At 54.7% G+C, this 14499-nt stretch overlaps 5 protein-coding genes across 5 annotated transcripts; 3 read left to right on the forward strand and 2 right to left on the reverse strand.

Moving 5' to 3' along the window:
* Positions 1–1606: 1606 nt before the first annotated feature.
* CCMA1212_008143 (1,3-beta-glucanosyltransferase) lies at positions 1607–3473 on the forward strand (the record flags this gene model as incomplete). The annotated part of the gene is made up of 3 exons (XM_073705290.1): positions 1607–1746; positions 1874–2708; positions 2770–3473. The coding sequence occupies exons 1-3, from the start codon at positions 1663–1665 to the stop codon at positions 3471–3473; spliced, it is 1623 nt and encodes a 540-aa protein (XP_073556077.1). The 5' UTR covers positions 1607–1662.
* A 1176-nt stretch (positions 3474–4649) lies between these two features.
* On the forward strand, positions 4650–6044 carry CCMA1212_008145 (uncharacterized protein; the record flags this gene model as incomplete). Its single annotated transcript, XM_073705291.1, has 1 exon — positions 4650–6044. The coding sequence occupies one exon, from the start codon at positions 4650–4652 to the stop codon at positions 6042–6044; it is 1395 nt and encodes a 464-aa protein (XP_073556079.1).
* An 811-nt stretch (positions 6045–6855) lies between these two features.
* CCMA1212_008146 (uncharacterized protein) lies at positions 6856–7587 on the reverse strand (the record flags this gene model as incomplete). The annotated part of the gene is made up of 2 exons (XM_073705292.1): positions 6856–7315; positions 7424–7587. 2 exons carry the CDS (start codon positions 7585–7587, stop codon positions 6856–6858), a joined length of 624 nt encoding a protein of 207 aa, XP_073556081.1.
* A 2142-nt stretch (positions 7588–9729) lies between these two features.
* CCMA1212_008147 (uncharacterized protein) lies at positions 9730–10300 on the reverse strand (the record flags this gene model as incomplete). Its single annotated transcript, XM_073705293.1, has 2 exons — positions 9730–9874; positions 9957–10300. 2 exons carry the CDS (start codon positions 10298–10300, stop codon positions 9730–9732), a joined length of 489 nt encoding a protein of 162 aa, XP_073556080.1.
* A 2505-nt stretch (positions 10301–12805) lies between these two features.
* CCMA1212_008148 (uncharacterized protein) lies at positions 12806–14164 on the forward strand (the record flags this gene model as incomplete). The annotated part of the gene is made up of 1 exon (XM_073705294.1): positions 12806–14164. The coding sequence occupies one exon, from the start codon at positions 12806–12808 to the stop codon at positions 14162–14164; it is 1359 nt and encodes a 452-aa protein (XP_073556074.1).
* Between the last annotated feature and the right edge of the window lie 335 nt (positions 14165–14499).

The raw sequence follows: 14499 nt of genomic DNA on the forward strand, positions 1-14499 counted from the left end.
AAAGGGCCGCCACGGCACCGAGGACCCGAAAGCAGGGAACGGAGATGTTCGATCGCCGGCTGACTGCATTCGTCCGTCGCATATGCAGGAACAGGTAGGTGAGTGGGAAAAGGATGGCGAGGGTGGAGGGAAGATATTCCCGATGGATGACCTGCCCTCAGAATGTCAAACGAGGGTGGGCCGTTTGTTCCTGGCTAGTGCTTTCTCGAGGCGAGACAAGTTTGGGAGAGGCTTCGGCTGTGAGTGGGTGGACAAGCAGAGGAGGAGGAGGAGGAGGGCATCTGCGCTGGAATGGAGCGCCGATACTGGGTGGACGGGCCAACAATGAACCAGCAAACATGTGCCGGCAAGGCTGGCCAAGACAAGGCGAGCACGGGCTGTCGCAAGTGCGCTGTTGGAGGGGGAAGCGATGCGATGCGATGCTGGACCTTGAGATGAAGAGGAGGATCAAGATTCAGGCCCCTGACGCGTCCTAGTTGTCGAGAGGGAGGCTATGCCGCAATACCAAGCAATTCGCAGAAGCGCCAAGTATTCGTAGAAGCTCGTAAAATAATTTAATGATCTACGCTATCGAGCAAGATTCCGTCCATTGCATGAGGTACAAAGTGTTCGCATGGAGGCAAAGAGACGCCACCATTGAGCTGCCTCTCCATCAAGCAAGCCGCCAAGCGGCAGGCCAACGAGCTTCAATTTCCATGCTCATTGATGCAAGGACCGCCGACAATGAAGATCCTCTGCGGACAAAGTGACCAGTACGAAATGTCACTTGATTGCTTTATTTCGCCTAGGCGGGACCTGTAACGTGCCTCGCATCTTTTGGCCTGCAAGTCAGGGGAAATTGGGGCCTGTGGAGAAGCAGAATGGGATGGACCCTTGCCCTGATGTGCAAGGCATTCATTTGATGGGCTTCCATTGCTTGTGCCCCTATTCCGTACTTTGCCGCAACAGGCACCGATCCACACCTGCGCACACCTGGGCGCACAGTGCAAAACACGGTGCTGGGGGTGTCAACATTGTCTCTTCGTAATGGACAAAGCTGACAATGCTCCCAAACACTGCTAATAAAGGACGAGCAATGCACAGTACCAATCTCCTCGTCAACCTCCATATGCACACCGTAAACTCGCCTAGCGCAGCCAGACCGGCGTCAGGGGGTCGGCGGCCCCAGGTCCCCTGCAACGGCCCCCTGAACGGCGCCGCCATTGGCTGCGATGCTGCGCCTCCCAGTAGCGGCACAGTGGCTCCAGCAGCGCTTGGGCTGGGCGACGACAGGGGGTCCCTGTCCCGAGACTTGGCCTGTCGCAGGCTTCAATTTCCCCGTCCAGGGCCGCGCTCTCCTGGCCGGCGAACAAAACACTCGCCGTCTGCTCCAGGGCGGCGCTTGAAAGGAGCAGACCTCTTTTCGCATCTTTCCTTTTTGCTTCTTGCAACTTAATTCATCAGTCCTTTTTGAATCTTTTTGAGGGCGGCCGCCTCGACAGTTTTGGCCTTTCAGTCACTCCTTTGACAAAACCATCAACATCCTTACATTCTATATTCGTTCCTTGACGCCTTTTTGAACACCTCGTCGCCTGACCGAGCAAGAGAACAAGTCCAATCGCTACAGCAAACAACGCAAGAATCGCACATTTCACGACTACTACTCTCACCGGAACCGCCAAGATGAGCTTGTCCAAGCTCTCCGTCTCCCTGCTCGCACTGGCTGGCAGCGCCATTGCTGGCGATCTCCCGTCCATCACGGCCAAGGTGAGCCACTTTTCGTCTCCAGATTTCTCGTCTCGAAGGGAGATCAGAGAAGGCTGTCAAAAAACGATCGAGCAAAAGATCAACGACACAGATCAGCGCGCTAATCGACCATCTTTCCGACTTCTAGGGCTCCAAGTTCTTCTACCCCAACGGCACCCAGTTCTTCATCAAGGGTGTTGCGTACCAGCAGGATGTTGGCCAGGCCGGAAGCACCGACTCCAGCAACTCGACCTTCATCGACCCTCTGTCCAGCGAGGCCAACTGCAAGCGCGACGTGCCTCTGCTGAAGCAGCTGGGCACCAACGTGATCCGAACCTACGCCATCGACCCGACGGCCGATCACTCCGCCTGCATGCAGCTGCTCAACGATGCCGGCATCTACGTCTTCTCCGACCTGGGCGAGCCCTCTCTGTCCATCAACCGTGACACCCCCGCCTGGAACACGGAGCTGTTCGACCGCTACAAGGCCGTCGTCGACGAGATGTCCCAGTACCCCAACGTCATCGGCTACTTCGCCGGTAACGAGGTGAGCAACGCCAAGAACAACACTGGCGCCTCCGCCTACGTCAAGGCCGCTGTCCGCGACACCAAGGCCTACATCAAGTCCAAGAAGTACCGCTGGCAGGGTGTTGGCTACGCCGCCAACGACGATGTCGACATTCGTGCCGAGATTGCCGACTACTTCAACTGCGGCGACCAGGATGAGGCTATTGACTTCTGGGGCTACAACATCTACTCGTGGTGCGGCCAGAGCTCCATGCAGAAGTCTGGCTACGACGAGCAGACCACCTTCTTCTCCAACTACTCTGTCCCCGTCTTCTTCGCCGAGTACGGCTGCAACCTGCCCAGCGGCGCCGCCGCCCGTATCTTCCAGGAGACTGCTGCTCTGTACTCTGACGAGATGACCAAGGTCTTCAGCGGTGGTATCGTCTACATGTACTTTGAGGAGGACAACGACTATGGTACGTCATGTCTCTTCATCATCGAAAACCAGCAGGGGTTGCTAACAGCAGTATTCTACAGGTCTCGTCAAGGTCAACAACGGCGCCGTCTCCAAGCTCAAGGACTTTAGCGCTCTCCAGACCCAGGTTACCAAGGCCGACCCCAAGGGTGTTGACGCCAGCGACTACAGCCCCGACAACAAGCCCGCCAGCTGCCCTGCCCTGACGGACGACTGGCAGGCCATCAACAGCCTCCCCCCCACCCCTGACTCCAGCCTTTGCTCTTGCATGCAGAGCTCTCTGTCCTGCGTCCACGCCGCCGACCTCGACACCAAGGACTTTGGCGACATCTTCGGCTTCATCTGCGGAAAGTCCCCCGAGGTCTGCGCCGGCATCAACGGTGACCCTTCCACTGGTGTCTACGGCGCCTACAGCATGTGCGAGGACGCCGCCAAGCTCGACTACGTCCTCGACGCCTACTACCAGTCCCAGAAGAAGGCCTCCACCGCCTGCGACTTCAACGGCCAGGCCCAGGTCGTCAGCCCCAAGGCCGCCTCCACCTGCTCTGCCGCCCTGGCCTCTGCCAGCGCCATCAACAAGCAGGCCGCCACTGCCACCGCCCCCGTCGGCGCCGGTTCCACCTCTGGCAGCAAGGGCGCTGCCACCAGCACCAACGCTGCTGTTGCCGGCCGCCCTGTTGCTCACCTGCTCAGCATGGGCGAGATCTCCGTCGCTCTGTACATGGGTGTCGCCATGCTGGCCGGTGCCACCATGATTGTCCTGTAAAGAGAGGTGGTCCGAGGGCCTGTTTTTGAAAATTTCTGCTGGGTTTTTGTATGTAGATTGGAGGTTCTTTATAGGAAAGTGAAATAATTCATTGTTTTGGTTCTTGATACTCTTTATGCATTCTTCTGGATCGATTCTTTTTTTTTGGCGGACGCGAGACGTTTTTTTTATTTGATTGCTAGAGGCATCTTTGGGTTGCGTGTCATGCGGCTTGCGCTATTAGAACGGATGGTCTTGATAGCAGTTTTATTGACTTTTACGATTCTTTATACTTTTACCTCGTGAAATACCTTCTTAATCTTGCTACTTCATTCTGAAGATTGAAGTATCTTGACATTGCAGTGAGGTTTTGAAACTGGCTCACAGTTGAATTGCGAATTGGAATGGTTGCAACTTGAAGCCTGTTTGTTTCGTTGAGGTTGGGGTCGAGACGGTTGGGTCGAAGTTCGAAGAAGCTGAGGCTGCGGCGGTACTGAAACCTTATGGTACAATGTGGAAAACGAGCAGACATCGAAAAGTCTTCGTGGCGCAGTTGGCTAGCGCGTCAGTCTCATATCTGATCGATATGATTCGAACTTATAGTTCGGGCTATCTGAAGGTCGTGAGTTCGAGCCTCACCGAGGACATTCTTTTTGCCTTATTTCCCACCAATTTAGATGGGGGATAAAAGGACGATGAGAGGCTTTTTTTCTTTCTTTTTCTTTTTTTTTGTTTGTATGAAGGTTGTTTCGGATTGATTGTTTGCTGTGTTGTGGGGGATGGATGGATATGTATGTGTCAAGGTAAGGCAGCTGTGGATGATTGGGCTTGGAGTGTATGTACTCTGGAATAGTTTGTTGGGTATGGGTAGTTGCTGGTTGTTTGTTGGAGCTGGGTTTCAGACTTTGTCTGTATGATAGGAGCAGCTGGGTGAGTCGTCGTCAGTATGCGAATACTCTCATATCCGTACAAGATGGAGCATAAGAGATAAGCTTTCTGTCTGCAGATTGGTCCAAGTGAGAGTCTTATTGCATCAAACCCCGCCTTGAAGAGCACATGCAGCTCTGGACTCTTGGGATCACGCCCCGCCTCGGCTTCAACGTCATCTCTCGTCTTACACACAGTCCGCACGTCCCCCTCAACTCTGGAATACCCTCTGGAACCATTTTCTCCCTGTATCAAGGCCCTCAGCCCATCATGGCCGAACCCGCCAAAGCAATTCACGCAACTCTCATCCACTCCCTCTCCCCCACAAACCTCCAAGTCCTCCCCAACACCCTCCTCACCCTCTCCTCCAGCGGCACCATCCTCTCCCTCCAGCCCAACATCCCCCCCTCTGCCATCCCCTCCATCCTCGCCCAGCAAAACATTCCCCTCACGAGCCTCTCCCCGGGTCAATTCCTCATCCCAGGCTTCGTCGACACGCACAACCACGCACCGCAATGGATGCAGCGAGGCCTCGGCCAGGGAATGCACATCCTCGACTGGCTAGACGGCATAACCTTTCCCAACGAAGCGAAATTCGCGGACCCCGCGCACGCGGAAAAGGTGTATGAGAAGCTTGTCAGGGGGATGCTCAGACAGGGCGTCACGACGGCGTCGTATTACGGTTCTCTGCATGGGGAAGCGACTCGCGTTTTGGCGTCGATGTGTTTGAAAGCAGGGCAGAGGGCGTTGATAGGGAAGTGTAACATGGATCGGAATGCGCCGGCGTTTTACTGCGAGGCGTCTGCTGAGGAGTCGATTCGGGAGACGAGGGAGTGTATTCGGCATATTCGGAGTATTGATCCAGAGGGTGTCCAGATCAGACCTGTCTTGACGCCTCGCTTTGCGATATCTTGCACGGCGGAACTCCTTCAGTCGTTGGGGGACATGGCCCGCGAAGACGATTCCCTGGCGATACAGACGCATTTCAACGAGGCTGCGCAGGAAATCAACGCCACGATGGCACTCTTTCCGAGCTTCACCAACGAGGCGGACTTGTATTCCTCTTTTGGCCTTCTCACGCGGAAAAGCATCCTTGCGCATTGTACGATTATGACGGAGTATGAGATGGAGAAGCTGCGCGAGCTGGGATGCGGCGTTGCGCATTGTCCGACGGCGAACATGACTGTTGGGGGAGGCTTCATGGCGGCGCCCGTCAAGGAGTTTCTGAGGAGGGGGGTGAGTGTGGGCTTGGGGACGGATTCGGGTGGTGGGTATAGTGCGAGCGTGGGGGATGCGATGAGGCATGCTCTTGTTACTTCTTATGCTCGAGATGCGCTGTATCCAAAGTTTGGAGGCGCCGAGAAAGATGGAAGTAAGGCGGATGGAAGGGGAGGGGAGACGCTGGGTTTGGAGGAGGTGTTTTACATGGCGACGAGGGGCGGCGCCAAAGTTGTTGGATTCGAGGAGAAGGTTGGGGGGTTTGGGGTGGGCATGGAGTTTGATGCGCTGGTGGTTGATTTGAGGGATGAGGTGGGTGGTGTCAATGTTCCGCTGGATGAGGGTGATGCGCCGGAGAGGATGCTGGAGAAGTTTGTCATGACGGGGGATGATCGGAATATTGTGAGGGTGTATGTTAAGGGGAGGGTTGTTCATGGGGAGGAGTAGGTGTTTCTTGCGGTAGATGTTTATATTGTTTACTATAACATTGTGGGTGAGCGTCGTAGATGGGCGTTGGTGATGAGTCGAGGATGGAGTTTGACGGGGTCAGGGGAAGAACAGCCCTGGTGCTTTAAAGGAGATGTTGACCGGTCATCACATAGGCATGCATACATGCAAAGACCAGATGAAGACGGCTTTGGCTATGGTGGGAACTTCTTCCCGAATACTGAACATAACATCGGAAGGGAAGATCATTGATGGAAGAGCAAATGTATTGTTGTAAGCTCAAAAGCGGATGATGTCACATCATTCTCCTTTGACAGTGCCTGTATGCTAAGACACGTTCCAACGTATTCCAAACGTCCATTCCAAACTGATTGAACTTCCACTTCCAGTTGGCTCGCTTCATGGCATATATAGGAGCTTGATGATGCCCTTCAGCTGCAGATTTGAGGTAACCCGTCGCTGTCAGACGAGGGTGTTTAGCATGTCCTTGAGAGAAGAGGAAACGCGGACAATGAGAGAAGAGAAAACGCAGCCAATGAGAGAAGAGAAAGCGCAAGCGTGATTGTCCTTGAGAAAATCCATCAGGGAGGAAACGCAGCCGATATGCCTGAGCCACCAGACGTGTCCCTCTCCGCCTGCCCGTCAAGTCAGTAACGTTGTCCTTTGAATCAAAGACAGAATTTATAACTCACCACTCTCGTCCATCAAACGGTAACGGCGATCGGGTCCTCTGCCAGTCCCGTACCAGCAGAGGACTCGATATTTCCCCCCCTCCCCAACGCCCAATAGTTCGGAACTGAAGAGGAGCGAGTCAAGTTTCACCGCCGAGGTGCAACGGTCCGAAGAACCGGTCTGCTGATGTTCGTGACAGCCTGCCAACATCAGAAGACCAAGGCGGCGGCCGGTCTCCTGCCAGTCTAGTACCAGCAGGGAGACACCGCCTCTCTACTCTGCCGTCGACCAGATGATCACCCAGACTCTCGCTGCCTGCCAGTCTCGCACCAGCAGAAAGACAGTCGCACAGCTCAGAACATGTACGTCCAAAGCAGATGAACAGGGACCCTGCCAGTCTCGCACCAGCAGGGGAGCCCCTCCCGGAGAGAAACATGTCCAAGTGACGCCGTGGCACGAAGCTAGGAGCTGGCTGGCTGAGGACATGGCCGCTGACTCCGCTGACTGCCCATCCGCGAGACACAGCCCAGGCATCCATAATGCACTGGAGGTGAAACACGAGATGGGGCGTTATCTTGTGTCGGAAAGCAGTGGTCGTCCTGGGTTTCGTTAGCATTGTTCAGCGCGAAAGAATATTAGTACCTGGGAACTCACCGTGGACAAAGAGCGATATGGTGGCCTGAGTTACTCCCCTGCCAGTCTGGTACCAGCAAGGGAGCCAGCCATGAAGAAGCCGAATGGACGGTTTCGACTTGAAGTTGGGCTTGTGCCAGTCTGGTACCAGCACGAGAGCCAAATCGAAGGCGAAGGGAGAGCTGTGACTTGAAGTTGGGCTTGTGCCAGTCTGGTCCAGCAGGAAGACCGAGCTCATTAGTGATCACAAGCCATCACCACCCAACAGAGGTCGACATTGCGAGAAGTCGCCTAAACGCGTGGGACACATGAGTGTTGGTGGTAGTGCTGTGGACTGGGACCGGAGCCATACTGGAAACGAGGTTAGCGATGGAATAGTGCATGAAGAAGGCTAGGGAAAACTCACAAGTGGGATGGGCTCATCGTCATCGTATGTAGAGAGCGTGTGATCATCGCCAACAATGCTGGTCTGATGGGTGGCAGCGATGGACAGTGCGGTTGATCCGACACCAAATGATAGAAGTAGGCAAGACGATCTTTAGATGATGGAAGATCTGGAGGACTGATGCCATGGATGAAAGATAGGCAAGAAGTTGTCCATGATCATGGTGAAGGAAGGCTTATGGAGAAGAGAGAAGGAAGAAGACGCCGGAGGAGAAGAACCTGGACACAAATAGGTGCGGCAGAAAGGTAGGAGACGCTGGGGCTCAAGCCCTGGCGAGTGAATCTGAGAAGCTGGAAGGCGACCCCCATTGGTCCGGGGACTTCCACTGATTTCCTCAGGCAGCGGAGGGCAACGCGTTTGTACGTGGCTGTATGAATGGCTCTCGGGGACTTTGAGCCACGTGCAGCTGGTTTTGATAGAAGGGGGTCACAGGTTGCTGGTCTGTTGCTATGGTTGCCTTTGGCTGCCTATGGGAGAGCCTGGTAATGTGGGGATGTAGGCAGAAGAGTGAATGCTGTGATTGAATGTCTCATTGTTCCAGGGGCTGGGCTTTTGATTGACTGTTTACTCGGGAGGAGGAGGCTGGGTGAGAAATTGTAGAAGAGTCGGGCGTGGGGAGCGAGAGAGCTCCGGGTATTGCAAACTGAATGCGGTAGAATTAAGAGTAGAGAATACTTGGAGATTCCAAAGGATATAGAAGAATACTTGAACGTTTTCATGTGATTGAACATCGATCGAGATCGAAAATACTTCCACAAGCCGCACACGGGGTCAGGGGCTCTTCATCACCTTCGAACAACAGAACAGTTCAACAAGTAACAGCCTAAGCATACATATAATCATAATCAACAGGACGATGAGAACATTCTACATCTGATTCACAAGCGAAAGCTCTGTGCTTCTAGAGGCTAGTGGTGCGTGATCGAGGGCCAGGCATGCACGCGAATTCCTACATCTTGAAATCGAGCCGTGGGCACAAAAGGCGGCGGAGCCAAGCAATAGCATGGGCTCGAAATGAATATGAGGCCCAGAAGCAAACAAGGAGCGGCTCGCACTCTGAAAGTAACAAGGAGCGGCTCGCACTCTGAAAGTAACATTTTGAAGCAATTGTTCTACCGAGTATGCCCGGGGGACAGGGGGCCTCCATTGCCGGCATGTTCTCCGCCGTATCCCATGAAGCAGCGCGTTATTCTGATATTTCTCTCATGATATCTAAGCTATTTCATATTCTATAATCCTATGAAGCAAAGGGTTGATCTAACTTAGCACAGAGGTGACCGTTGAGCCTCCTTAACCAAGGCAGAAAATATCATGGCTGCATCTCGGAAGGTAATCGTGTTTCGACGGACGGCTATAGCAGTAGGAGCTGGCAATTTTCGCTCAAAATTGAAGAAACTGTCTGAGGCTGACTGAAAGCGGAGGGAAAACGAAACTGGTTCGATTATAGACTGAGTAGGACTGGAATCGAAGGAAACCCGTGAGTTCGAGAGTTTAAAATAGGTACACACGTCTGATTGCTGAGAATGTATTTTGATGACCAGGTCTAGCCTTCAAAGACGGAGCCGCAACTCCTGCGAAGAAGATGAAGGATGGCCAAGTTGGTGCTTGGGGAGCTTTGTCACCGTGCTCCCAAACACCTAACCCCCTCGAAGGGTGGTCAGCGGCAACAGGCCCTCCATACAGGAAACATCGCGTCACATCAAGGCTGGGAATTTCACCCAAAGTTTACAGGAAAGAGAACCATTGTGAAAACTGATTCATTTGTTTGGAATGAGCGAATTCGCTGACAGTTCCAGCCTGCCAACATCTATCTAGAGATCCTCCTCGCTAGCCAACTCCCTCCGATCTATCTCGAGATCCAGCTCGAGGCAACCTCAGAAATCCACCTCGATGTTCATCTGCGACTCAACCCGCGATGCCTTCTCGATCTCCATCTTACGCAGTCTGAAGAATCTTCGGGATCCAGAAAATGGCGGCACCGAGAAAGCTCTCAACGGACTCAATCACAACCACAACCATCGCCGCAATGCAGTACGGAATGTTGTCACCATCGCCATTGGCACGGAACCGATCCAGCCACCTCCAAACAACAGCAAAAAATAACGCCATTAATCAAAGCAGTAACGATCCGGAAAACAATCAGATAGCGCGCCGCACGACACAAGTGCCCAGCCTCCTTGGCGACGCCATAAACACGAGCCTTGGTCTGCACCCGACCCGAGGCCTGCTCGACGTCCACCTCGCGGGCGGTGATCCAGGAGAAGTTGGGGAAGACGGCGGCGATGTGGAAGAAGGTGTAGGCGAGGAAGAAGATGGACATGACGACGGCCTGGGCCTTTGTGTTGGGCAGGGTGCGGAACTTGTCGTCAAAGGTGTGGAAGGCGCCCTTGAGAGACCAGACGGACAAGAAGACGAAGGCGGCGGCGAAGAGGGCGTGCCAGAGCCAGGAGGAGAGCAGGAGGGCGTAGCCGAGGGCCCTTTGGCGGAGGAGAGGAGTGGTGGCCATGGTGGGAGATTGGGCGAGAGAGGATGTTTGTGAAGGATTGCTGAGTGGGAAGTGCCAACGCAGATTTGGTTGGCAAACGCAGCTGGGAAGCAGCAAAGTGATTGATGTGATTTTTGTAGGTTAATGAAGAGTGAGGTGAGTGGTGAGCTGGATCAGGGGCAAGACAAACGGACTGAAGGGGGGATATTTATGCCTCGATATTGGGGTTGAGATGCAGGTACCCGACAGTTTGCGTGGATACGCACATTGGCGGAGGCTTTGTTCACATACCCAAAGGGATGATTCTTGTTCAACTTCTTGGTTTCGAGGGTAGTCCGGTGGCGAGAACAGCTTGTAGGTATGGCTTTGATATCGCTGGGTGGATCTTGAAGCTGTAGTTGAAACAGTGTTTTGGATAGACATTGAAAGGACCCGGGGAACAACGCTTGTATAACCTTTGCTGTGGAATAGAGCCTACGGTTTGTTTGTCTTGGATTTGAGAGTTGAAAACTGCTAGGAACATGGAAATTGATCGCTCATCTCCATCGAAGCATGTTGTCTGGTTGTAACAAGGCTCCATGTACGTGGTTAGAGAACAAAGCTACCCAAAGCCGCCCACATTAGCTGAGGCTATTCTTGACTGAGTTATGGCACCTTATTGAACGAGGTTGCTTCATATCGAAAAGTGTATCTCAAGATGATCAAAGTCGTCTGAACGAGGTTGCTTCATATCAAAAAGTGTATCTCAAGATGACCAAGGTCGTCTGAACGAGGTCGCCTTATTGCAAACAGGCCGAGACGGGAGTCGGTAGAGTCAACCCGTGAACCACCAGTGCACGTACCATTACGACACAGACTCGGAAGAAACTTCTTTGAACTTTTCCATATACGACGAAGCGAGTATGGAGAATATTTGGCCATCAAGGTAGGTAGGGGTAGGTCCTGAAAGGAAGTCTCCATCGAAGCTTTGTTCACGATTTCACAGCGACAAGAGCATGCATATGGCAGCCTGAAACGCACGCACTGCCTGTACAAAGACCTTTCTTCAAGATGGACGAGCTGCAGGAGGCCCTCAAGAAACGATTGGACCATCAAAGCTGATGCACATTCTTTTGTCGTTCGCTTGAAGTCGGCAAGTATTCTGGAAACGCCTAGAACGTCAAACAATGAACATGTTGACCATCGGTGCCGGGGTCAGTCTGAAGCTTTGACGTCTCATCAATGACGGACAATTGGTCAGTCAGATCTTGACATTGTCCAAGGTTCCATCTCATTCTTCCAAGTCCGATTCCGTTGGGGAACATGTCGAGTCCCTGATGACATTGAAGGATGGATTATCGTCGCTCTTGGCATTGACACCACAGAGGCTGGAGGCACATGTGATCGAAGGCACGTGTACATGCAATTGCACCTATTCTGACTGCTACCCAAAGTCTTGATAAATTGCCCAACTCAACTGCAGGGCAATTAAAAAAAAAAAAAAAACCAATTAATTGGGCACTACCTTGGGATCCTCACGAACGACTCATCAATCTCACTGATGACGATGCATGCAGGGAGAGAGGAAGGGAGTGAAGAGAGGTCGTATCGATAAACCGCACAAAACTCTTCAGGGGCATGCAGATGGGATGGCGATCCGGGGACGCCGCGGACTGTGGCGGTGCAGCGAGGATGCCTGGCGGTTCGATGGCGGTGCACATTGACTTTGTGTGAGTGTGAGCGTGAGCGTGATGCAATTGATTTGATGTGCTCAGCCCAACCAACGGATCCTTGTCCCTCGTCCCTCATCATCATCCACGTCTGCAAGCGTGCCTTTTGACTCAGAAGACCGTCGAGGTCATGCTCCCAATGGACAGACACTAAGGCAGATAGCAGCCTAACAGCCTCAGGGCAACCGGCGCCCTCAACATCGATAGCTCGCCAACATCGATAGCTCACAGACCAAGCACCCAACGGAAAATCCTCACCTGCTCGTATCCACCACCAGCCACCTCAGCAGCATCCACGATGGCCTGCAGGCCTGCAGACAGGGTCCCTGCAAGGTTCCGCTTGGGCAAAACCAAAGCCAAAGGGCAGCCAGCCGCCATGGGGAGCAGACGGGGTTGACGGGGGGGGCCCCTTCGTGCCACCCAACCATTTGCCGCCAGGTGAACGGGCGAGTCGGCGCTTGCCAGGGGGTCTGCCGTCGCTGGTGGTGAATCAGTGCTCACCACGACAGCCGTTTTTGCCCTTTGCCGGGGGCTTGTTGCTTGTCTTTTCTTTTTTTCTTTTCGCTTAAATGCGTTGATGCCCTGGGGTGGGAAAGACGACCAGCAAAGAGGGTTGACGAGGGAAGGGAAACGTGTCTCTCGTGGATCGCCTGATTTGCATCATAGGGCAGCAGCAGCAGCAGGCGGCAAGCAGCAGCTGATCCATACTTAAGGACGAGACAAAGACACGGATCAGACATCGCTCCTCTATCCTTCGACAACAAAGGCACAAGGAACCATACGCAGAGAGAAGCACACCACAGCATCCTCTCTCACGATGCCCTCCTTCTCCGGCACCACGCCCGAGTCCATGCTCGCCCGCAACGACTCGCTCAACCCCGAAGCAACATGCCGCGGCATCACCTCCAACGGCCGTCCCTGCCGCCGGCCCCTCATCAGCTCGCCCGGCCACCCCCAGCAGAAGCAGCAGCAGCAGCAGCAATCCCGCAAGAAGAACGCAAAGCTCGCGCCGTCTCCCAGTGGCGGCGGCGGCGACGACACGGAGGACTCGTACTGCTGGCAGCACAAGGACCAGGCCGGCCGCTCCCGCAAGTCGAGCCCCGGCCCGCGTCCCTCGGCGCAGCAGCACGCCGCCGGCATCGCCGAGGAGCGCTCCAGCCTCGACACGCTGGCGGACCGCCTGGGGCTGGTCGACATCAACGCCCGACCCGGGCGGTACGACCCCGAGAAGCTCGGCGACCAGCAGCAGCGGCCCAGCAAACCAAAGTCTAGCACGTTCTGCTTCTGCTTCAGCATCCCCGAAGAAGACTTTGACGAGGCGCCGCGGCCTCACCAGCCCCGGCCGCAGCCGCATCCCGTCCAGCCTCAGCAGCAGCAATACGCCCGGCCATCGACCTCGTCGGCCCGCCCCTCGCATCTGCACCCCCATTCGCAGGGCAACTCGCACTCCCGCCCGTCCAGCTCCTCCGCCCCGACGGCGTACCACCTCAAGTCCCTCATCCCCGACTCCCTCGACGCCGTCACAACGTCGGCCCTCATGACGGAGGTCTCGAAGCCGCCCTCGGACGCCGACGAGCCGGGCTACATCTACATGTTCTGGCTGACCCCCGAGTCCGCCTCGGAACCGGCCCCCGTCGACGCCGCGAGGGACCTCCTCGCGCCTCCTCCCCGCGGCGGCGGCGCAGCGGCCAGCAGACGGCCCAGCGACGTCGTCTCCGCGTTCGCGAACCAGGGCAGAAAGACCAACAGCAGGGACCCCAAGCCCAAGACGATGCTCCTCAAGATTGGGCGCGCAGCCAACGTCCAGCGCCGCATGAACCAATGGTCCCGCCAATGCGGCCACTCGATCCAGCTCCTCCGCTTCTACCCCTACATGTCGTCCTCCTCGAACCCCGCCTCCTTCGACGCCACATCCGCGCCTTCTGGCCGAGGCGCAGCAGGTCGATCCCCGTCTCCGGCGAGCGCCGCTTCGCCTCATCCCACGCCGCACGTCAAGAAGGTGGAGCGGCTGATTCACATTGAACTCGCGGGCATGGGGCTGCGCGCCGACCTGGGCGCGTGCGAGGCGTGCGGGCGGGAGCACAAGGAGTGGTTCGAGGTGGAGGCTTCGCGGGACGGGGTGAGGACTGTGGATGACATTATTCGGAGGTGGGTTGGTTGGGACGATGGGCGATGAGTGTGTACTTGTAACCAAGTTGGATGACTTGTCATGGGATGGAGTTGAGATATGAGGGGTGTTGGGGTTGTTTTGGTTTGATGGGTGTTTTATGTGAGTAGGATGCGTTGGCATGGCACGGCGTTTGCTTTTCGTGAAGCATGAAGCATGAAGAACACTATAGATTCAGAGATACAGAGATACAGACACAGAGACTGTGAGAATACTTGGATAGATAGTACATAGCGTTTATACATAGAATGAGAATCATTAGCATATACATTCATTGTTTTCATTGTAATGGGCTGACTACCTAAGTATTCAAACCTCCAGCGATGAACTGTACTGCCTCTAGA

This window comes from Trichoderma ghanense, assembly GCF_004382785.1.
Source record: "Trichoderma ghanense strain CCMA-1212 chromosome Unknown scaffold_11, whole genome shotgun sequence".
Classification (NCBI taxonomy): Eukaryota; Fungi; Ascomycota; class Sordariomycetes; order Hypocreales; family Hypocreaceae; genus Trichoderma; species Trichoderma ghanense.